Source organism: Leuresthes tenuis, unplaced genomic scaffold, assembly GCF_036924035.1.
Source record: "Leuresthes tenuis unplaced genomic scaffold, fLeuTen1.0.hap1 SCAF_14, whole genome shotgun sequence".
Taxonomy (NCBI): Eukaryota; Metazoa; Chordata; class Actinopteri; order Atheriniformes; family Atherinopsidae; genus Leuresthes; species Leuresthes tenuis.
The window spans coordinates 1,280,001-1,303,298 of NW_027325368.1; the positions used below are offsets into that span (position 1 = coordinate 1,280,001).

Genomic DNA, 23,298 nt, shown 5'->3' on the forward strand with positions numbered 1-23,298 from the left:
AGCATCAATAACCAGAAACTAGCATCAATAACCAGAAACTAGCATCAATAACCAGAAACTAGCATCAATAACCAGAAACTAGCATCAATAACCAGAAAACTAGCATCAATAACCAGAAACTAGCATCAATAACCAGAAACTAGCATCAATAACCAGAAAACTAGCATCAATAACCAGAAACTAGCATCAATAACCAGAAACTAGCATCAATAACCAGAAACTAGCATCAATAACCAGAAAACTAGCATCAATAACCAGAAAACTAGCATCAATAACCAGAAAACTAGCATCAATAACCAGAAAACTAGCATCAATAACCAGAAACTAGCATCACTAACCAGAAACTAGCATCAATAACCAAAAACTAGCATCAATAACCAAAAACTAGCATCAATAACCAGAAACTAGCATCAATAACCAGAAACTAGCATCAATAACCAGAAACTAGCATCAATAACCAGAAACTAGCATCAATAACCAGAAACTAGCATCAATAACCAGAAACTAGCATCAATAACCAGAAACTAGCATCAATAACCAGAAACTAGCATCAATAACCAAAAACTAGCATCAATAACCAGAAACTAGCATCAATAACCAAAAACTAGCATCAATAACCAGAAACTAGCATCAATAACCAGAAACTAGCATCAATAACCAGAAAACTAGCATCAATAACCAGAAACTAGCATCAATAACCAGAAACTAGCATCAATAACCAGAAACTAGCATCAATAACCAGAAAACTAGCATCAATAACCAAAAACTAGCATCAATAACCAGAAACTAGCATCAATAACCAAAAACTAGCATCAATAACCAAAAACTAGCATCAATAACCAGAAACTAGCATCAATAACCAGAAAACTAGCATCAATAACCAGAAACTAGCATCAATAACCAGAAACTAGCATCAATAACCAGAAACTAGCATCAATAACCAGAAAACTAGCATCAATAACCAGAAACTAGCATCACTAACCAGAAACTAGCATCAATAACCAAAAACTAGCATCAATAACCAAAAACTAGCATCAATAACCAGAAACTAGCATCAATAACCAGAAACTAGCATCAATAACCAGAAACTAGCATCAATAACCAGAAACTAGCATCAATAACCAGAAACTAGCATCAATAACCAGAAACTAGCATCAATAACCAGAAACTAGCATCAATAACCAGAAACTAGCATCAATAACCAGAAACTAGCATCAATAACCAGAAAACTAGCATCAATAACCAGAAACTAGCATCAATAACCAGAAACTAGCATCAATAACCAGAAAACTAGCATCAATAACCAGAAACTAGCATCAATAACCAGAAACTAGCATCAATAACCAGAAACTAGCATCAATAACCAGAAAACTAGCATCAATAACCAGAAAACTAGCATCAATAACCAGAAAACTAGCATCAATAACCAGAAAACTAGCATCAATAACCAGAAACTAGCATCACTAACCAGAAACTAGCATCAATAACCAAAAACTAGCATCAATAACCAAAAACTAGCATCAATAACCAGAAACTAGCATCAATAACCAGAAACTAGCATCAATAACCAGAAACTAGCATCAATAACCAGAAACTAGCATCAATAACCAGAAACTAGCATCAATAACCAGAAACTAGCATCAATAACCAGAAACTAGCATCAATAACCAGAAACTAGCATCAATAACCAGAAACTAGCATCAATAACCAGAAAACTAGCATCAATAACCAGAAACTAGCATCAATAACCAGAAACTAGCATCAATAACCAGAAAACTAGCATCAATAACCAGAAACTAGCATCAATAACCAGAAACTAGCATCAATAACCAGAAACTAGCATCAATAACCAGAAACTAGCATCAATAACCAGAAACTAGCATCAATAACCAGAAACTAGCATCAATAACCAGAAACTAGCATCAATAACCAGAAACTAGCATCAATAACCAGAAAACTAGCATCAATAACCAGAAACTAGCATCAATAACCAGAAACTAGCATCAATAACCAGAAAACTAGCATCAATAACCAGAAAACTAGCATCAATAACCAGAAAACTAGCATCAATAACCAGAAAACTAGCATCAATAACCAGAAACTAGCATCACTAACCAGAAACTAGCATCAATAACCAAAAACTAGCATCAATAACCAAAAACTAGCATCAATAACCAGAAACTAGCATCAATAACCAAAAACTAGCATCAATAACCAGAAACTAGCATCAATAACCAGAAACTAGCATCAATAACCAGAAACTAGCATCAATAACCAGAAACTAGCATCAATAACCAGAAACTAGCATCAATAACCAGAAACTAGCATCAATAACCAGAAACTAGCATCAATAACCAGAAAACTAGCATCAATAACCAGAAACTAGCATCAATAACCAGAAACTAGCATCAATAACCAGAAAACTAGCATCAATAACCAGAAACTAGCATCAATAACCAGAAACTAGCATCAATAACCAGAAACTAGCATCAATAACCAGAAAACTAGCATCAATAACCAGAAAACTCCCAGAGGAGCTCCGGATTTTAACTGGTTTTACATCGTTTTAAGTGTCTTTTTCAGGCCAAACTCATGAAAGGTTGATTTTACAGACTGGAAAATGAGCGAAGACGGAAGATTTGGTCTTTTAGTTTCAGGATTTGTGGAAATTAAACAGTCATGAGTTTGTTCAGTTCAAAGATCTGAAACCGGACTTCAACTAATCCTCTAAAGACTTAAAAACTCAGGAACCGTAAACTTGGTTCGATCTAAACCTCAAAATGCTTCACTTGGGCTCCCAAAGACACTTTGACTTATCTTTTCATTCTAAAAAGTCAGAGCTGTCCAATAAAAACACCTGAGATCTGGACCTGTTCTTTTATCATCTATCATTTGAACCGGACTCCCCACCAGACCTCGGACTTTGCTTCAGCTCGGCATCTAAAAACGTGAGATTTTATCTATAAGCCTTTGTTTCTCTTGACTTGTGACTCGGCTTAGATTAAACTGAGACTTGGACTAATCCTCATCCTTTTTCTAGCCTTCCAAAGATGTCAGATTCTGTAAAAATGAGATGCTCAGAGAAAGAAGTCGGACTTGAACTGAATTAGTGTCCCTTAGACTTCGCTTTAAAAACAAAACAAAGAGACTCGGGTGAACTGCTCTAAAGACTTCAGACCTGAAAAACCTGATATTTGGGAAACTCCCTGAAACACCCGGCGTGAACAAAAGGACTCGACAAAGTAAAGTCTGATTTGACCCTTTGCTTTGACCAGTTTTCCAAAGATGTAAAGCTCCAGGGCGAGTCCTCTAAAGACTTGTACAACAGCTGAGTGTTAACCTGAGCTGATCCACTTCTCATCAGCAGCTCGCAGGAAGCTGCTGCAGCCGGGCTTTGACCCAAAGATGCAGTGATGACAGCTGAAGATGAAATGTTTTTAGATCGTCTGAGTGTCGGTTAAAAATAGTCCGTCTTAGGTTCCTTTGTTGATGCTCCTCAGCAGAAGGGAAGCAGCAATACTCTGAATACTTCCAGTAGAACCGGGCCCTGCTGCGAGCTGCAAGGCTGGTTCTGTTAGTCTGGTTCTGTTAGTCTGGTTCTGTTAGGCTGGTTCTGTTAGGCTGGTTCTGTTAGGCTGGTTCTGTTAGGCTGGTTCTGATAGTCTGGTTCTGATAGGCTGGTTCTGTTAGGCTGGTTCTGTTAGTCTGGTTCTGTTAGTCTGGTTCTGTTAGTCTGGTTCTGATAGGCTGGTTCTGATAGGCTGGTTCTGATAGGCTGGTTCTGTTAGGCTGGTTCTGATAGGCTGGTTCTGATAGTCTGGTTCTGTTAGGCTGGTTCTGATAGTCTGGTTCTGATAGTCTGGTTCTGATAGGCTGGTTCTGTTAGGCTGGTTCTGTTAGGCTGGTTCAGATAGTCTGGTTCTGATAGTCTGGTTCTGTTAGGCTGGTTCTGTTAGGCTGGTTCTGTTAGGCTGGTTCTGTTAGGCTGGTTCAGATAGGCTGGTTCTGATAGTCTGGTTCTGACCTGAAACAAGCCAAGCTCCACAGCACAGAACCGATCTGCTCACACTTCAACATTCAGAGCCAGTCGCACACATAATAAAAAGAATTAATTCTGCAGCAGAACCTGAAGCAGAACCTGAAGCAGAACCCAGCCAAGCAATGAAGAACCATCGCTGGACTGGTCCCAGACCCAGAGCCCAGACCAGACTTTGCTCTCGTTTATTTAAAAAAAGAAAGTAAAAACAGACTTTATGAGGACAAAATGCGTCTCGCTGCAGGTTTAAAAGGTGAAACTGCATCAGGGTCCGAAACAAGCCTTTAATTCTCTGAAGAACCAAAACTGGGCCTGACCTAAACCCAGACTCCTCTAAAGAACAGAACCAACACTGAGCCTGGCCTAAACCCAGAATCCTCTAAAGAACAGAACCAACACTGAATCTGGCCTAAACCCAGAATCCTCTAAAGAACAGAACCAACACTGAATCTGGCCTAAACCCAGAATCCTCTAAAGAACAGAACCAACACTGAATCTGGCCTAAACCCAGACTCCTCTAAAGAACAGAACCAACACTGAATCTGGCCTAAACCCAGAATCCTCTAAAGAACAGAACCAACACTGAATCTGGCCTAAACCCAGAATCCTCTAAAGAACAGAACCAACACTGAATCTGACCTAAACCCAGAATCCTCTAAAGAACAGAACCAACACTGAATCTGGCCTAAACCCAGAATCCTCTAAAGAACAGAACCAACACTGAATCTGGCCTAAACCCAGAATCCTCTAAAGAACAGAACCAACACTGAATCTGGCCTAAACCAGAATCCTCTAAAGAACAGAACCAACACTGAATCTGGCCTAAACCCAGAATCCTCTAAAGAACAGAACCAACACTGAATCTGGCCTAAACCCAGAATCCTCTAAAGAACAGAACCAACACTGAATCTGGCCTAGTCCTGAGACGAGACATTTATAGACCCGAAACTAAACTCCTCCGAGTCTAAAGACTGTTAAGGACCCTGAACTGAAACTACCATCAACAGACCCAAGACTCCAGTTGGAACCGTCCTTTAAAGAGTTAGAGCTGGACTCCAGGGATTAGACTCGAGTTACTAGCCCAAAGAACCCAGATTTAACGTGTTCTGGTCCTCCTAAGGACTAAACGTTTACTGGACTAAATATCTGGGACTGCACCAAGCACTTTAAAGACCCAAAACTAAAACTGCACTCTACAGAACCAAGATCAGACCTGGAACAAAACCCGGGAAAAGCCTCAGACGGGTCCAGTAAAGACCAGAGATTAGGCTGTTTATTACTCTACAGAACCAAGACCAGACCTGGAACAAAACCCGGGAAAAGCCTCAGACGGGTCCAGTAAAGACCAGAGATTAGACTGTTTATTACTCTACAGAACCAAGACCAGACCTGGAACAAAAACCCGGGAAAAGCCTCAGACGGGTCCAGTAAAGACCAGAGATTAGACTGTTTATTACTCTAAAGACCTCAGACCAGACCTGGAACAAAAACCCGGGAAAAGCCTCAGACGGGTCCAGTAAAGACCAGAGATTAGGCTGTTTATTACTCTAAAGACCTCAGACCAGACCTGGAACAAAACCCGGGAAAAGCCTCAGACGGGTCCAGTAAAGACCAGAGATTAGACTGTTTATTACTCTACAGAACCAAGACCAGACCTGGAACAAAAACCCGGGAAAAGCCTCAGACGGGTCCAGTAAAGACCAGAGATTAGACTGTTTATTACTCTAAAGACCTCAGACCAGACCTGGAACAAAAACCCGGGAAAAGCCTCAGACGGGTCCAGTAAAGACCAGAGATTAGACTGTTTATTACTCTAAAGACCTCAGACCAGACCTGGAACAGAAACCCGGGAAAAGCCTCAGACGGGTCCAGTAAAGACCAGAGATTAGACTGTTTATTACTCTAAAGACCTGAGACCAGACCTGGAACAAAAACCCGGGAAAAGCCTCAGACGGGTCCAGTAAAGACCAGAGATTAGGCTGTTTATTACTCTACAGAACCAAGACCAGACCTGGAACAAAACCCGGGAAAAGCCTCAGACGGGTCCAGTAAAGACCAGAGATTAGACTGTTTATTACTCTAAAGACCTCAGACCAGACCTGGAACAAAAACCCGGGAAAAGCCTCAGACGGGTCCAGTAAAGACCAGAGATTAGACTGTTTATTACTCTACAGAACCAAGACCAGACCTGGAACAAAAACCCAGGAAAAGCCTCAGACGGGTCCAGTAAAGACCAGAGATTAGACTGTTTATTACTCTACAGAACCAAGACCAGACCTGGAACAAAAACCCAGGAAAAGCCTCAGACGGGTCCAGTAAAGACCAGAGATTAGACTGTTTATTACTCTAAAGACCTCAGACCAGACCTGGAACAAAACCCGGGAAAAGCCTCAGACGGGTCCAGTAAAGACCAGAGATTAGACTGTTTATTACTCTAAAGACCTCAGACCAGACCTGGAACAAAAACCCGGGAAAAGCCTCAGACGGGTCCAGTAAAGACCAGAGATTAGACTGTTTATTACTCTAAAGACCTCAGACCAGACCTGGAACAAAAACCCGGGAAAAGCCTCAGACGGGTCCAGTAAAGACCAGAGATTAGACTGTTTATTACTCTAAAGACCTCAGACCAGACCTGGAACAGAAACCCGGGAAAAGCCTCAGACGGGTCCAGTAAAGACCAGAGATTAGACTGTTTATTACTCTAAAGGCCTGAGACGAGTCCTGGAACAAAAACCCGGGAAAAGCCTCAGACGGGTCCAGTAAAGACCAGAGATTAGACTGTTTATTACTCTACAGAACCAAGACCAGACCTGGAACAAAAACCCAGGAAAAGCCTCAGACGGGTCCAGTAAAGACCAGAGATTAGACTGTTTATTACTCTAAAGACCTGAGACCAGACCTGGAACAAAACCCGGGAAAAGCCTCAGACGGGTCCAGTAAAGACCAGAGATTAGACTGTTTATTACTCTAAAGGCCTGAGACCAGACCTGGAACAAAACCCGGGAAAAGCCTCAGACGGGTCCAGTAAAGACCAGAGATTAGGCTGTTTATTACTCTAAAGACCTCAGACCAGACCTGGAACAAAAACCCGGGAAAAGCCTCAGACGGGTCCAGTAAAGACCAGAGATTAGACTGTTTATTACTCTAAAGACCTCAGACCAGACCTGGAACAAAAACCCGGGAAAAGCCTCAGACGGGTCCAGTAAAGACCAGAGATTAGACTGTTTATTACTCTACAGACCTCAGACCAGACCTGGAACAAAACCCGGGAAAGGCCTCAGACGGGTCCAGTAAAGACCAGAGATTAGACTGTTTATTACTCTACAGAACCAAGACCAGACCTGGAACAAAAACCCGGGAAAAGCCTCAGACGGGTCCAGTAAAGACCAGAGATTAGACTGTTTATTACTCTAAAGACCTGAGACCAGACCTGGAACAAAAACCCGGGAAAAGCCTCAGACGGGTCCAGTAAAGACCAGAGATTAGACTGTTTATTACTCTAAAGACCTCAGACCAGACCTGGAACAAAAACCCGGGAAAAGCCTCAGACGGGTCCAGTAAAGACCAGAGATTAGACTGTTTATTACTCTAAAGACCTCAGACCAGACCTGGAACAAAACCCGGGAAAAGCCTCAGACGGGTCCAGTAAAGACCAGAGATTAGACTGTTTATTACTCTAAAGACCTCAGACCAGACCTGGAACAAAAACCCGGGAAAAGCCTCAGACGGGTCCAGTAAAGACCAGAGATTAGACTGTTTATTACTCTAAAGACCTCAGACCAGACCTGGAACAAAACCCGGGAAAAGCCTCAGACGGGTCCAGTAAAGACCAGAGATTAGACTGTTTATTACTCTAAAGACCTGAGACCAGACCTGGAACAAAACCCGGGAAAAGCCTCAGACGGGTCCAGTAAAGACCAGAGATTAGACTGTTTATTACTCTAAGGACCTCAGACCAGACCTGGAACAAAAACCCGGGAAAAGCCTCAGACGGGTCCAGTAAAGACCAGAGATTAGACTGTTTATTACTCTAAAGACCTGAGACCAGACCTGGAACAAAACCCGGGAAAAGCCTCAGACGGGTCCAGTAAAGACCAGAGATTAGACTGTTTATTACTCTAAAGACCTCAGACCAGACCTGGAACAAAAACCCGGGAAAAGCCTCAGACGGGTCCAGTAAAGACCAGAGATTAGGCTGTTTATTACTCTACAGAACCAAGACCAGACCTGGAACAAAATCCGGGAAAAGCCTCAGACGGGTCCAGTAAAGACCAGAGATTAGACTGTTTATTACTCTAAAGACCTCAGACCAGACCTGGAACAAAAACCCGGGAAAAGCCTCAGACGGGTCCAGTAAAGACCAGAGATTAGACTGTTTATTACTCTACAGAACCAAGACCAGACCTGGAACAAAAACCCAGGAAAAGCCTCAGACGGGTCCAGTAAAGACCAGAGATTAGACTGTTTATTACTCTACAGAACCAAGACCAGACCTGGAACAAAAACCCAGGAAAAGCCTCAGACGGGTCCAGTAAAGACCAGAGATTAGACTGTTTATTACTCTAAAGACCTGAGACCAGACCTGGAACAAAACCCGGGAAAAGCCTCAGACGGGTCCAGTAAAGACCAGAGATTAGACTGTTTATTACTCTAAAGACCTCAGACCAGACCTGGAACAAAAACCCGGGAAAAGCCTCAGACGGGTCCAGTAAAGACCAGAGATTAGACTGTTTATTACTCTAAAGACCTCAGACCAGACCTGGAACAGAAACCCGGGAAAAGCCTCAGACGGGTCCAGTAAAGACCAGAGATTAGACTGTTTATTACTCTAAAGGCCTGAGACGAGTCCTGGAACAAAAACCCGGGAAACGCCTCAGACGGGTCCAGTAAAGACCAGAGATTAGACTGTTTATTACTCTACAGAACCAAGACCAGACCTGGAACAAAAACCCAGGAAAAGCCTCAGACGGGTCCAGTAAAGACCAGAGATTAGACTGTTTATTACTCTAAAGACCTGAGACCAGACCTGGAACAAAACCCGGGAAAAGCCTCAGACGGGTCCAGTAAAGACCAGAGATTAGACTGTTTATTACTCTAAAGGCCTGAGACCAGACCTGGAACAAAACCCGGGAAAAGCCTCAGACGGGTCCAGTAAAGACCAGAGATTAGGCTGTTTATTACTCTAAAGACCTCAGACCAGACCTGGAACAAAAACCCGGGAAAAGCCTCAGACGGGTCCAGTAAAGACCAGAGATTAGACTGTTTATTACTCTAAAGACCTCAGACCAGACCTGGAACAAAAACCCGGGAAAAGCCTCAGACGGGTCCAGTAAAGACCAGAGATTAGACTGTTTATTACTCTACAGAACCAAGACCAGACCTGGAACAAAAACCCGGGAAAAGCCTCAGACGGGTCCAGTAAAGACCAGAGATTAGACTGTTTATTACTCTAAAGACCTCAGACCAGACCTGGAACAAAAACCCGGGAAAAGCCTCAGACGGGTCCAGTAAAGACCAGAGATTAGACTGTTTATTACTCTAAAGACCTCAGACCAGACCTGGAACAAAAACCCGGGAAAAGCCTCAGACGGGTCCAGTAAAGACCAGAGATTAGACTGTTTATTACTCTAAAGACCTCAGACCAGACCTGGAACAAAAACCCGGGAAAAGCCTCAGACGGGTCCAGTAAAGACCAGAGATTAGACTGTTTATTACTCTACAGAACCAAGACCAGACCTGGAACAAAAACCCGGGAAAAGCCTCAGACGGGTCCAGTAAAGACCAGAGATTAGACTGTTTATTACTCTAAAGACCTGAGACCAGACCTGGAACAAAAACCCGGGAAAAGCCTCAGACGGGTCCAGTAAAGACCAGAGATTAGACTGTTTATTACTCTAAAGACCTCAGACCAGACCTGGAACAGAAACCCGGGAAAAGCCTCAGACGGGTTCAGTAAAGACCAGAGATTAGACTGTTTATTACTCTAAAGACCTCAGACCAGACCTGGAACAAAAACCCGGGAAAAGCCTCAGACGGGTTCAGTAAAGACCAGAGATTAGACTGTTTATTACTCTAAAGACCTCAGACCAGACCTGGAACAAAAACCCGGGAAAAGCCTCAGACGGGTCCAGTAAAGACCAGAGATTAGGCTGTTTATTACTCTAAAGACCTCAGACCAGACCTGGAACAAAAACCCGGGAAAAGCCTCAGACGGGTCCAGTAAAGACCAGAGATTAGACTGTTTATTACTCTACAGGCCTGAGACGAGTCCTCTGAAGAGTTCAGAATAGGTTTAGTCTTTTAAAAATGAGATTAAACACACGGAGATGAAGAAGCTTCGTGGTCACGGCGGTTACTCACCGGCACTTTGAAAGGAGACGAGTTCGGATTGTCGACCGCGATGCTCTTGTCTGAACTCCCCAAACCAGAAATGCTCCTCCTCCTCGGAGATCGCTCCGAAGACACTTCTGTCGACACAAAGAGAGACAAACGGTGAATCTTCCTCCTCCCTGCCACCATCATCATCAGCAGCCGGTGAGCTGGACGACGGAGGATGAGCGACGACATTCAGACACGGGGAGGTCGTCTGGATGGAGGACGGACGGTTGCTGAAAATCCACTGATCGGTTTAAAAAATGGAGCTCAGAACATTTTATCACCGGACCTGCACCGAACAGCGAGCTCCGGGCTCAGAACTGGACCATTTTTGGCTGCTTTCAAAGACCAAAACTGAACAAAAACATGTTGAGAACATCCAGTCTGCTGAGGCCAATTATCTTCTTTATCAGCTCATCTGTCAATTACTGTCAGTCAGGATGTTATTTAATCACATCCCAGCATCCTGGACTCATCAATAGATGACCGAGGTCCAAAGGACCGTCAGATTTCTCATTAAAAGTACCTTAAATCATGATGTCATCTCAGTAATATCTGCTGCTAACTCGATGCTAACAGGTCAAGACTCTCTGAAAGCTTTTCTGTGTCCAGATAAATATTCATTTAGCTTAAACTTCAGGATCAAGAGGCTGCTGGGAGAAAAGAACAAAGACTAGTTAAAGTTCTGGTGGTTTTGGTTCGGCCCAGAATGAAGACATAAAGAGGTCAGACTCTGATTTTAAAGATGGGACTGTGGAACCCCAGCAGGCTTGAGCTGGTGTGGCAGCGTTACCTCAGAGTTCTGACAGTTTACAGAAACACCGACAGCACTTTCAAATGAACAGAATCAAATATTCAGGAGCTGCAGAAGCCCCTTTGGAGCGTTTGAGCTAACGTTCAGATCCAGCTGCTAAACACCAGAATCAACAGTCCCGGGTCGATGTGGAGCCGTCCAATCAGCAGCGAGCGGAGCCAACATGATGTTTACATGCCATGAGAACATGTGGAGACCTCCTGCAGCGGGAGGCGGGCAGCGGCGGCGCCGCAGCGGGAGGCGGGCAGCGGCGGCGCCGCAGCATGCAGCAGCGTTCAGGTCTGGATCGGGTTCCAGCCGCATGCAGCGCCGCAGCCAAGCAAACTTTCATGCACACACACACAGCCCCGATGGTGGAGGAAGAGCGGCGAGGACGTCTCCGTGGGGACCGTCCTCGCCGCTGACACAAAGTTAAGGCAACATGCGGCAGGAAGCCAGGTGCGCCGGGTCGGTCACATGACAGAAACATACAGAGACACGGTACCTCGATCGCAGCTGTTCCCCATCATCTGAGGAGAGGACGCACACACACACACAGGGTCAGACGGGATTGGCCGAAGCAGCCGCCACCTGTCAGCCAATGAGGAGAAGCTCAAACATCCGTCTTCGTCCCATCAACATCCTCCGGCTTCCCCCGACCTGCCTCTCCCTCCTCACCACCGCATCCTTTCCTCTCCTCATCCTCTCTCTCCACTCAGCCCTCCTCTCCCTCCCTCTCCTTCCCTCAGAGGTTTTACTGCATTTATTCAATCAATCCTCCTCCTCCTCTTCTTCTCTCTGCAGCTGCTCATTCGCAGCCTCCCTCCCTCCCTCTTCTTCTTCTCCTCCTCTGAGCTGCATGTCGCCGCTGCGCTCGCACGATAATCACTGAATAAGTTTCCTCTCAGCCGGCTGATGTGGGACACAACTCTGGAGGCTGCAGCTATCAACTGTGTGTCACAGCGTGCACGTGTGTGCGTGCACGTGCTGGAGCAGAACCAGCACACACAGTGATTTCTGAACACTTGGGTTCAGGGTTTAGGTGAGGCGCTGCAGGATGATCCAGAAAACTGCGATTCTTACGATTATTCAGACTTTATTCCACTTTAATGTGAACAAAACTCAGCTTTCACCCTGAAACGGTCAAACTTTGCCTTAAAGGAGCATCTTAAAGGACTTTAAAGTTGATTTAACTGAAGCAGTCGTTTGTTCCCACAGCAGATGTTGAGTGAGCGAGTCCTCACGGCGCTGCTAGTGCCGCGGTAAGCTAGCTCCTCCCACATTACGTGCATCAGACTGTGACGACACTTGCATCCTGCATTTTAAACCAACACGTGCGCTGTTGTCACTTCCAAACAGCTGTGGCTGAGGGTAACCATGGAGATGAGGCAAACACGCGGTTCAAGAGCAAATAACTGCATTATGGCAACAGCACGAATGTCCCTACGGCGCCACCAGGTGCATGATGGGAAATAATCTCAGTAAAATCTAGTCTTACAAAGTGTTACTCTGAGATTTAAAACTCAGTGATGTCGTCTTTAGAGGTGAGAGGGTGTCAGGAGTTATCTGATAAGCTTTTATCATTTATAACGTGTTTTCTCTAAAGAAAATGTGACCCAGTGTGCAGCTCCTTGTGCTCCCATCAATGCTGATCAGGGCCAGAGCCGAAAAAACCTGTGAGAGCTGTTTTTGTTCACTTCATAAAGAGTCAGATAAATGCCTGAATGTAAATCTAAAGTAATTAAATTAAGTGTGAACAGAAACAGGATGAACAGTGGCATTGAGCCATCAAGTTGAGAAGCAGCCGGTTCACATATCGAGTCCACTGAGCGGAACAAACACAAGGGAACATTTCCCGCTAGCATTTTAATGTAAATCAGTCGGCTTGTTAGCTGAGAAGAAAGCTAGCAGAGAACTGAAGGAAGATAGCAGAGAACAGAAGGAAGATAGCAGAGAACTGAAGGAAGCTAACAGAGAAGAGAAGGAAGCTAGCAGAGAACAGAAGGAAGCTAGCATAGAACTGAAGGAAGCTAGCAGAGAACAGAAGGAAGATAGCAGAGAACTGAAGGAAGATAGCAGAGAACTGAAGGAAGCTAACAGAGAAGAGAAGGAAGCTAGCAGAGAACAGAAGGAAGCTAGCATAGAACTGAAGGAAGTTAGCAGAGAACTGAAGGAAGCTAGCAGAGAACTGAAGGAAGTTAGCAGAGAACTGAAGGAAGCTAGCAGAGAACTGAAGGAAGCTAACAGAGAACGGAAGGAAGCTAGCAGAGAACAGAAGGAAGCTAGCAGAGAACAGAAGGAAGCTAGCAGAGAACAGAAGGAAGCTAGCAGAGAACAGAAGAAAGCTAGCAGAGAACTGAAGGAAGCTAACAGAGAACAGAAGGAAGCTAGCAGAGAACAGAAGGAAGATAGCAGAGAACAGAAGGAAGATAGCAGAGAACTGAAGGAAGCTAACAGAGAAGAGAAGGAAGCTAGCAGAGAACAGAAGGAAGCTAGCATAGAACTGAAGGAAGTTAGCAGAGAACTGAAGGAAGCTAGCAGAGAACTGAAGGAAGCTAACAGAGAACGGAAGGAAGCTAGCAGAGAACAGAAGGAAGCTAGCAGAGAACAGAAGGAAGCTAGCAGAGAACAGAAGGAAGCTAGCAGAGAACAGAGGGAAGCTAGCAGAGAACTGAAGGAAGCTAGCAGAGAACTGAAGGAAGCTAGCAGAGAACTGAAGGAAGCTAGCAGAGAACTGAAGGACGCTGAGGCAACTTATGGACATATAGTGGCTAATTTCTGTTGAAATGTCACCAGAACTACCCGAACTTTTAAAAAATATTCCAATATGACACTTAAACTTGCTGTTACTTGTGTTTCTGAGTCACTGAGTTGTCTGATAACAGACAATAAAACAGAAAATAAGAGGCTTTGTTAGGATTTCAGCTGCATTAAAAACTGTTTCTGAAAGCAAAGACAGCAGGAGAGAAGCTAACAGATGTTAGCAGAGATGGATGTTAGCTCGAAAGCTAATAGCTGCTGTTCTATGGTCCTGTTATCAGCATCAGGAGGAGGGATGTTTGGAGATAAATATGTTTTTTATCCCTAATTGTGGGATTACATAAAAGTTGGCATGAGCACATCAGTGGATCTCCAGAACAAATCTCTTCATTTAGCCCAAAACTCTGAACTTCTGGGGAGGCAGACATAAAACCAGTGAGTCACTGGTCCTGATGGACGAGCTGGATGTCAGGCGATATAACTAACCAGCAGCTCTGTGACCAACAGTGAGCAGCTCAGGTTTTCAACCTCATCCTGCTGCTGCTAACGAGATATTGATCCGAGGAGGCTCGGCAAAATCAATAGTTTGGGTAGATCCACCAGAGTATTCACCCCGACCTTCACAGACTGGGTCACAGTCAGAGTGGGACAGACTGGAGACCAGCAGACGCGAGTCTGGGCCACAGAGGCGGCGCTGTTAAATGTCCGACTCCAGTTTCTGCTCATCCCGATCGGGCTTCAAAGAGAAAGAAACAACATCAGCTCGACCGGCTGTGCACCAAGAGGTCCGGACTAATTCCTGGATGTGTGAGGAGTGATTTCTGTTCCTGATGGGACAAGTTTGGGAACATTTCCAGGCTGAATGATTCGCTCACGTTTCAGTTTCACGGCTCGTGGGAAAACGCTGCTAAAAATAAACGTGAGCAGCCAGGCTCAGAGAGGATGTTATCAGGTGTCAGAGAAACTCATCCATCAGTCAGAAAAATACCGAAAGAACTCCTCAATCCAAAGAATAAAAACACAGAACCGCTGAGGATGGGTTACTCCCACAGCAGACAGACTGTGTGAAAGCTGTGGGTCGGGTTAAAGAAAACCTCAAACTGTGAGCAGCAGAAGCTGGTCCTGAACACACCGACATATTAATCTACTGTGCAGTATATACCCTGGTACTGGATAGTGTAGCGAGGCTCCCAGCTGATTGGGGCTCAGTTTGGCTTCTTACTTAGTTTATTTGGAGGTGGTAAGATTGCCACCTTCCATGTGGGAGACCTGGGTTCAAATGAAAGGCCCTACCTCCAGTAGGGGTCCTTAGGCAAGGCCCCCTTCTACCCTACCTGCCTACCTGTAAGTCGCTTTGGATAAAAGCGTCTGATTAATGCAGAAACATAAATATAAGCTTCGTCAGTTTCTCTCAGACGTTAAAAAGTCAGCGATTAAAAGAGGAAAAATAAACATAAACATATTGCTTTCTGGCAGGTTAAAGGCAGCCTCACCTCCACCTCTGAAGAGAAGAGCGAACTGGGGTTTGAGTGGGTGACCTTTAAGTAGTTTACGGCAGAATTTAGTGACATCACTGAGCTGGAAAACCTTCCAAAAGTAATGGAATCTAAGCCTGGATTCTGGATTTGTATTTATTTGATATTCTGGCAGGTTCAGTGCTCCATAATGAGCTCTTCCAGTCACCTGCTTCTGCCCGTCAGGTGTTCCAGGTCTGTTTCTGCAGGCTTTACGGCACACCTGAGCAGATTAAACAGACACCTGTGCAAAGGTCGAACGGATCAACCGTGAGGCACCAAACACTGAACCTGGGTCTGTCCTGAGGCTTTCCCCCGAGGTGAGACTGCACCTGTCTGACCTTTGACCCCGACTGTGGGAGGAGCCGGGACACGGCCAGGCGAGGATGAATGAGAAAGTGATGTCAGACAGCAGAGGCAGGAATGCTGGGAATGTCATTCAGAGGCCGGCGCACACAAGACGCCACATGAACGCCACCTTTGTGTGCAGGTGGGCGGGTCCGTCTGCTGCACCTGGCGACCTCAGACAGGTGAGAAAAAGGTGTGGCGCTGCCACCAAAGCTCCCCGAGTCAATGCCACGGTCTGGCCGAGCACAGAAGGCGGTTAAAGGTCGGAGTGACTGAGGTACGAGGCAGCAGGACGGCTTTCTGGCCCTTAGTTTATATCTTTATACATATAGTTTAGTTATAAATATTAATTATATAGAATAATAATATATATAAATATAAATATGGTGGAATAAGTTTGTGAAAAACACATTTAGACTTTTTACAACTTAAATGTGGGAAAAGTTTCAGACTTTCTCTCATGTGGATTCGACTCGTTTTGGCCTCTTCTTCACGTCTCCGATGTCTCATGTTCGCTAAAGTTTGTTATTGATCAGTTATTGATCCCAGCTGCTGTTTCAGGAAGACTCCAGATGTTCGTCGGAGGTTAGTTTGTGGAACGGAGTCCACGTCAAACTGGTTTATTTCGTCTCATTGTGCTCCGACTGTTCAGCTTTCACAACAAATATTCAAAGAATTTCTTTTCACTGACTGGCTGTTTGAGGAGCTGCCGCCTCTCCTCACATTCCTCTGAATCCATTAACATCTCTGCCCTCCAGTGCTGGGAACTGAACCGGGACCAGAACTCTGATTCAGACAGATCTGACGCAGCGGCACCACGAGCAGGAACACTTTCTCTCTGAACGCGACCGGATCAAAAGAACCTTCGTTGCAGAAGTAGTTGGATTCAGCTTTTCCACACGTGTGAATCTGCATCCATATAACACGGGTTTGGGATAAAAGTAGGAAAATGTGAGCATAACGAAACGTGTCCAACTGTCTGCTGGTACCAGCTCAGATGAAATGGACTGAACGCTGTTCAGAACCGGCCTCGAACAGAAGGAAAACTGAGAGCAGGTCAAAGGTCAGAAAACAGTAAAACTGTCATCAGAACAGCCCGAGCTGCTGTGCATCTCTGCTGGGTTCTGACTGCTGGGCTTGGTTCTGACTGCTGGGCTGGGTTCTGACTGCTGGGCTTGGTTCTGACTGCTGGGCTTTGGGGTCAGAGTCAGCACGGATCTCAGGTGATGACCCTGGGTCAGTACGCCGTCCAGCTGCTTTGACCAATCAGCTGCTGAGAGACGGCTGACATCAGCAGGTGTTCTGGGAACAGCTGGAGTGACGACCTTCGTAACCCAAATCTGACCCGAACGCAGCCGACATCATCAGCGCAGTCTGCTGTGATTGGCCGAGCAGCTTCTCATGTGACCTGTGATGTCATCACTGTCCTGTGACACGACGAAGCAACACGAGAAGACTGCAGCAATTTGCTGTCATTCAGAGACGTTTTTAACCAAATTTATATAAAATACACCAAAAAATGTCCCGACCCAGAGTCCTCATTTCTTCCAGACTTTCCTCTAACCTTTAAAGTGTCCTGATCAACAGTTCTGCAGCTTTCTGAAACCTTTAAAGTGTCCTGATCAACAGTTCTGCAGCTTTCTGAAACCTTTAAAGTGTCCTGATCAATAGTTCTGCAGCTTTCTGTAACCTTTAAAGTGTCCTGATCAACAGTTCTGCAGCTTTCTGAAACCTTTAAAGTGTCCTGATCAATAGTTCTGCAGCTTTCTGAGACCTTTAAAGTGTCCTGATCAACAGTTCTGCAGCTTTAAACCTTTAAAGTGTCCTGATCAATAGTTCTGCAGCTTTCTGTAACCTTTAAAGTGTCCTGATCAACAGTTCTGCAGCTTTCTGAAACCTTTAAAGTGTCCTGATCAATAGTTCTGCAGCTTTCTGAAACCTTTAAAGTGTCCTGATCAACAGTTCTGCAGCTTTAAACCTTTAAAGTGTCCTGATCAATAGTTCTGCAGCTTTCTGTAACCTTTAAAGTGTCCTGATCAACAGTTCTGCAGCTTTCTGAAACCTTTAAAGTGTCCTGATCAATAGTTCTGCAGCTTTCTGAAACCTTTAAAGTGTCCTGATCAACAGTTCTGCAGCTTTCTGTAACCTTTAAAGTGTCCTGATCAATAGTTCTGCAGCTTTCTGAAGCTTTAAAGTGTCCTGATCAACAGTTCTGCAGCTTTCTGAAACCTTTAAAGTGTCCTGATCAACAGTTCTGCAGCTTTCTGAAACCTTTAAAGTGTCCTGATCAACAGTTCTGCAGCTTTCTGAAACCTTTAAAGTGTCCTGATCAACAGTTCTGCAGCTTTCTGAAACCTTTAAAGTGTCCTGATCAACAGTTCTGCAGCTTTCTGAAACCTTTAAAGTGTCCTGATCAATAGTTCTGCAGCTTTCTGAAACCTTTAAAGTGTCCTGATCAACAGTTCTGCAGCTTTCTGAAACCTTTAAAGTGTCCTGATCAATAGTTCTGCAGCTTTCTGTAACCTTTAAAGTGTCCTGATCAATAGTTCTGCAGCTTTCTGAAACCTTTAAAGTGTCCTGATCAATAGTTCTGCAGCTTTCTGAAACCTTTAAAGTGTCCTGATCAATAGTTCTGCAGCTTTCTGAAGCCTTTAAAGTGTCCTGATCAACAGTTCTGCAGCTTTCTGAAGCTCTTTCACAGTTTCTCTTTGGACATTTTCTGCTTTTTCCTTCATCTTCAGCCCTTGTTCCTGAGCATTTTCAGTGTTTTTCCTTTGTTCAGCCACTTAACTCTGACCTTTGACCCATTCAGGCAGAAAAAAGGCTCCTAACTCAAGGGATGAACCAGTGTTGTGTCGACACAGAACAGACAACTTAGCAAAGAAGCCATTTTAAACTGGATCTTTAGGCACTTTGTCACAAAGACACATCATTTGTTCCCATTTCTTTAGCTGCATCTATGAAAAACAGCAAAGAAAACACAGTTTGACAGACAGAAAATAGGATTTCTGCAGCAACAAGGTGATTCCCAAAGAGCTATTAGCTGAAAACTTGGCATATCTCAGCATGGTGTGCAGTGTGTCCTTAAAACATCCTTTTGCAGGTTAAATGTTCAGGAAAAGTCCTCCTGATGGGGGAGGGTCTGACTGAGCATGTGCAGAGTCACAGCTGGGTTCTGATTGGAGGAATCAGGGCTGTTTAAACTAATCAGAGAAGTTAAATCTTCCTCTCATCAGTGTCTCAGTTTAAATAGAAAGCTGCAGAGTTTCAGCTTCACACCAAACTAAGATTAAAAACACGGAGTTAAGGTGGAAAAAAGCCGAAATCTGCCGATTCTAATCAATATGATCGATCAGAGGTCGCTCTGCTGCTCAGACTCAGAATAATTCAACTTTAAAGCTGGAACGACAGAATATGAAGAGCAGAAGCAGCAGGTCCCTGCTGGCAGGCGGAGACTCCGCCGCTTCACGCGTGTTTTCGCCACCCGTGAAGCCGGAGGAGCGAGCGCCGAGCCGGGCAGCGAGCTGACCGCCTGCCGGTGTCCGAACACCGGGGAGAAGCTGCGGAGGGAGCCGACTCACCGAGGAAGTCCATCAGGGGAGCGCTGGAGTCATGTCCTCCGAGAGTAACTCTCTCATTCAGTCCGAGCGGGTTCACGCGGTCAAGCTCACGCGCCGACACGCGTACTTCCGCCCAGCCTTTCACAATAAAGTCCCTGCCTTCTGAGCGCAGCCTTCAAACTAAAGCTTTGATTATTCTGCCTGAAATGTCTGATATACTTTAGGTTCATTGAACTTTAATTTAAAATCTCTGTGGCTTCATGCTTTGTTCAGTCTGAGCTCAATGAGACCGATTCATGACAATAAAGTGAAAATAATGCAGCTTAAAGCTCAGAAGAAGAGGATTTAAAACCTCAAACTTCCTAGAGTCGTACATAAAATAAATAAAACCAGAGTTTAAGAAGAGAAAGATGAAACTGCAGAGTTAAATAAAGAGACTAAAACACTTTAATCATCCCGATCAATACCAAGTTTTATCCTGAATCCTCCACCAGCTGCTGAACTCTCCTTCAAACCTGGTGTTAAAAATCTCAGCCCAGGTTGTTCTCTTTTATTTTGAAGGCGTTCCTGCAGCAGGATGTGTGGGTTTATTGTGGCGGGGCTGACAGGAAGCAGCCAACCACAGCTGCAAGTCATCCACTGAGCAAAACAACAACAAGTTTCACAGCAACAGCTGGAGAAGATGATGAATCCACATTCAGATCACATCCAACAGAACTTCAGCTGATCAACCACAGTTTTCTGTGATTCCATCAGCGTCTGAAACACCTCGACGCGTTTCAGGCGGCGGAGAAGGAAGCAGCTTTTCTAAACAAAGACGGAAAAGTTCACCGCCCGGTGCTCTCTTTCAGACTCGTCATCATCATGAGACTCAGCTTCTCACCTTTAACCTCGGAGACTCTAACAAACCTGCGTGGTTACTGCAGAGGATCAGATGTTTAGGAGAACATCAGGCTGAGCTCCAGCTGAGCTCCAGCTGAGCTCCAGCTGAGCTCCAGCTGAGCTCCAGCTGAGCTCCAGCTGGGCTCCAGCTGAGCTCCAGCTGGGCTCCAGCTTTCTGACAGCGTGCCCCATGCAGCAGAAGACATCAACATCGTCTGGGCGCCACAGCACCGTGACCATCTTTATGATATCAACCTGATGATGTCAGAGGGTCATGTGACTCAGCTGAATCACCTGGAAAGGTCGGATTCAAGGCAGAAATGCAGTGAAGTCTCCCTGACTGCACCCTGAACTCCAAACCCTGCAGCGGCCTCACACAGGCCACAGATCAGCGAGGCGGTCTGTGGACGTCAGCAGCTGGAGGTGAAGCGAACGCCACAGCGGCAGGAGGACGCCGAGACGGTTAGCAGCCAGCCGGTCAGCACTGTAATTAGGCTGGAAAATTACAGCCGACGCTGTATAAACTGCTGAGGAAGAGCAGTGCTTCATTTCACTCTGGTTCAGTTCAAACATCAGTTACATTCACACTGAAAAGATTAATCCTGCTGCCAGATGCACAACCTGAACCCAAAATGTACCGAACGAACGGCACGAAACCAGCGAACCGAAGCAAAGACTCACTGTTAAACTAAGAAGAAACCCAACCCAGTTAAAACTGCTTTAAAGCCAGTTTCAGTCCAGTTAAAACTGCTTTAAAGCCAGTTTCAGTCCAGTTAAAACTGCTTTAAAGCCAGTTTCAGTCCAGTTAAAACTGCTTTAAAGCCAGTTTCAGTGCAGTTAAAACTGCTTTAAAGCCAGTTTCAGTCCAGTTAAAACTGCTTTAAAGCCAGTTTCAGTCCAGTTAAAACTGCTTTAAAGCCAGTTTCAGTCCAGTTAAAACTGCTTTAAAGCCAGTTTCAGTCCAGTTAAAACTGCTTTAAAGCCAGTTTCAGTCCAGTTAAAACTGCTTTAAAGCCGGTTTCAGTCCAGTTAAAACTGCTTTAAAGCCAGTTTAAGTCCAGTTAAAACTGCTTTAAAGCCGGTTTCAGTCCAGTTAAAACTGCTTTAAAGCCAGTTTCAGTCCAGTTAAAACTGCTTTAAAGCCAGTTTCAGTGCAGTTAAAACTGCTTTGAAGCCGGTTTCAGTCCAGTTAAAACTGCTTTGAAGCCGGTTTCAGTCCAGTTAAAACTGCTTTGAAGCCAGTTTCAGTCCAGTTAAAACTGCTTTAAAGCCGGTTTCAGTCCAGTTAAAACTGCTTTAAAGCCGGTTTCAGTCCAGTTAAAACTGCTTTAAAGCCGGTTTCAGTCCAGTTAAAACTGCTTTAAAGCCAGTTTCAGTCCAGTTAAAACTGCTTTAAAGCCAGTTTCAGTCCAGTTAAAACTGCTTTAAAGCCAGTTTCAGTCCAGTTAAAACTGCTTTAAAGCCAGTTTCAGTCCAGTTAAAACTGCTTTAAAGCCAGTTTCAGTGCAGTTAAAACTGCTTTAAAGCCAGTTTCAGTGCAGTTAAAACTGCTTTAAAGCCAGTTTCAGTCCAGTTAAAACTGCTTTAAAGCCGGTTTCAGTCCAGTTAAAACTGCTTTAAAGCCGGTTTCAGTCCAGTTAAAACTGCTTTAAAGCCGGTTTCAGTCCAGTTAAAACTGCTTTAAAGCCGGTTTCAGTCCAGTTAAAACTGCTTTAAAGCCGGTTTCAGTCCAGTTAAAACTGCTTTAAAGCCAGTTTCAGTCCAGTTAAAACTGCTTTAAAGCCAGTTTCAGTCCAGTTAAAACTGCTTTAAGCTGCCGGTTTCAGTCCAGTTAAAACTGCTTTAAAGCCAGTTTCAGTGCAGTTAAAACTGCTTTAAAGCCAGTTTCAGTCCAGTTAAAACTGCTTTAAAGCCAGTTTCAGTGCAGTTAAAACTGCTTTAAAGCCAGTTTCAGTGCAGTTAAAACTGCTTTAAAGCCGGTTTCAGTCCAGTTAAAACTGCTTTAAAGCCAGTTTCAGTGCAGTTAAAACTGCTTTAAAGCCAGTTTCAGTGCAGTTAAAACTGCTTTAAAGCCAGTTTCAGTCCAGTTAAAACTGCTTTAAAGCCAGTTTCAGTCCAGTTAAAACTGCTTTAAAGCCAGTTTCAGTCCAGTTAAAACTGCTTTAAAGCCAGTTTCAGTCCAGTTAAAACTGCTTTAAAGCCAGTTTCAGTCCAGTTAAAACTGCTTTAAAGCCGGTTTCAGTCCAGTTAAAACTGCTTTAAAGCCAGTTTCAGTCCAGTTAAAACTGCTTTAAAGCCAGTTTCAGTCCAGTTAAAACTGCTTTAAAGCCAGTTTCAGTCCAGTTAAAACTGCTTTAAAGCCGGTTTCAGTCCAGTTAAAACTGCTTTAAAGCCGGTTTCAGTCCAGTTAAAACTGCTTTAAAGCCAGTTTCAGTCCAGTTAAAACTGCTTTAAAGCCGGTTTCAGTCCAGTTAAAACTGCTTTAAAGCCGGTTTCAGTCCAGTTAAAACTGCTTTGAAGCCAGTTTCAGTCCAGTTAAAACTGCTTTAAAGCCAGTTTCAGTCCAGTTAAAACTGCTTTAAAGCCAGTTTCAGTGCAGTTAAAACTGCTTTAAAGCCGGTTTCAGTCCAGTTGAAACTGCTTTAAAGCCAGTTTCAGTCCAGTTAAAACTGCTTTAAAGCCGGTTTCAGTCCAGTTAAAACTGCTTTAAAGCCGGTTTCAGTCCAGTTAAAACTGCTTTAAAGCCAGTTTCAGTCCAGTTAAAACTGCTTTAAAGCCAGTTTCAGTCCAGTTAAAACTGCTTTGAAGCCGGTTTCAGTCCAGTTAAAACTGCTTTAAAGCCAGTTTCAGTCCAGTTAAAACTGCTTTAAAGCCAGTTTCAGTCCAGTTAAAACTGCTTTAAAGCCAGTTTCAGTCCAGTTAAAACTGCTTTAAAGCCAGTTTCAGTGCAGTTAAAACTGCTTTGAAGCCGGTTTCAGTCCAGTTAAAACTGCTTTGAAGCCGGTTTCAGTCCAGTTAAAACTGCTTTGA

General features: G+C 44.4%; 1 protein-coding gene across 6 annotated transcripts in view; it reads right to left on the reverse strand.

Annotated features, from left to right (window-relative positions):
- rasal2 (RAS protein activator like 2) overlaps window positions 1–23,298 on the reverse strand; it is a 90,195-nt gene that overhangs the window by 22,335 nt on the left and 44,562 nt on the right. For 4 of the 6 annotated variants that reach the window (XM_072363347.1, XM_072363345.1, XM_072363344.1 and 1 more), the window contains exon 4: window positions 10,397–10,503. In XM_072363347.1, the coding sequence (XP_072219448.1) occupies window positions 10,397–10,503 (107 nt within the window). Of the gene's footprint in view, window positions 1–10,396; window positions 10,504–11,709; window positions 11,898–19,407; window positions 19,553–23,298 lie in introns of those variants that run through there. The other 2 variants (XM_072363349.1, XM_072363348.1) reach the window with 2 other exon arrangements.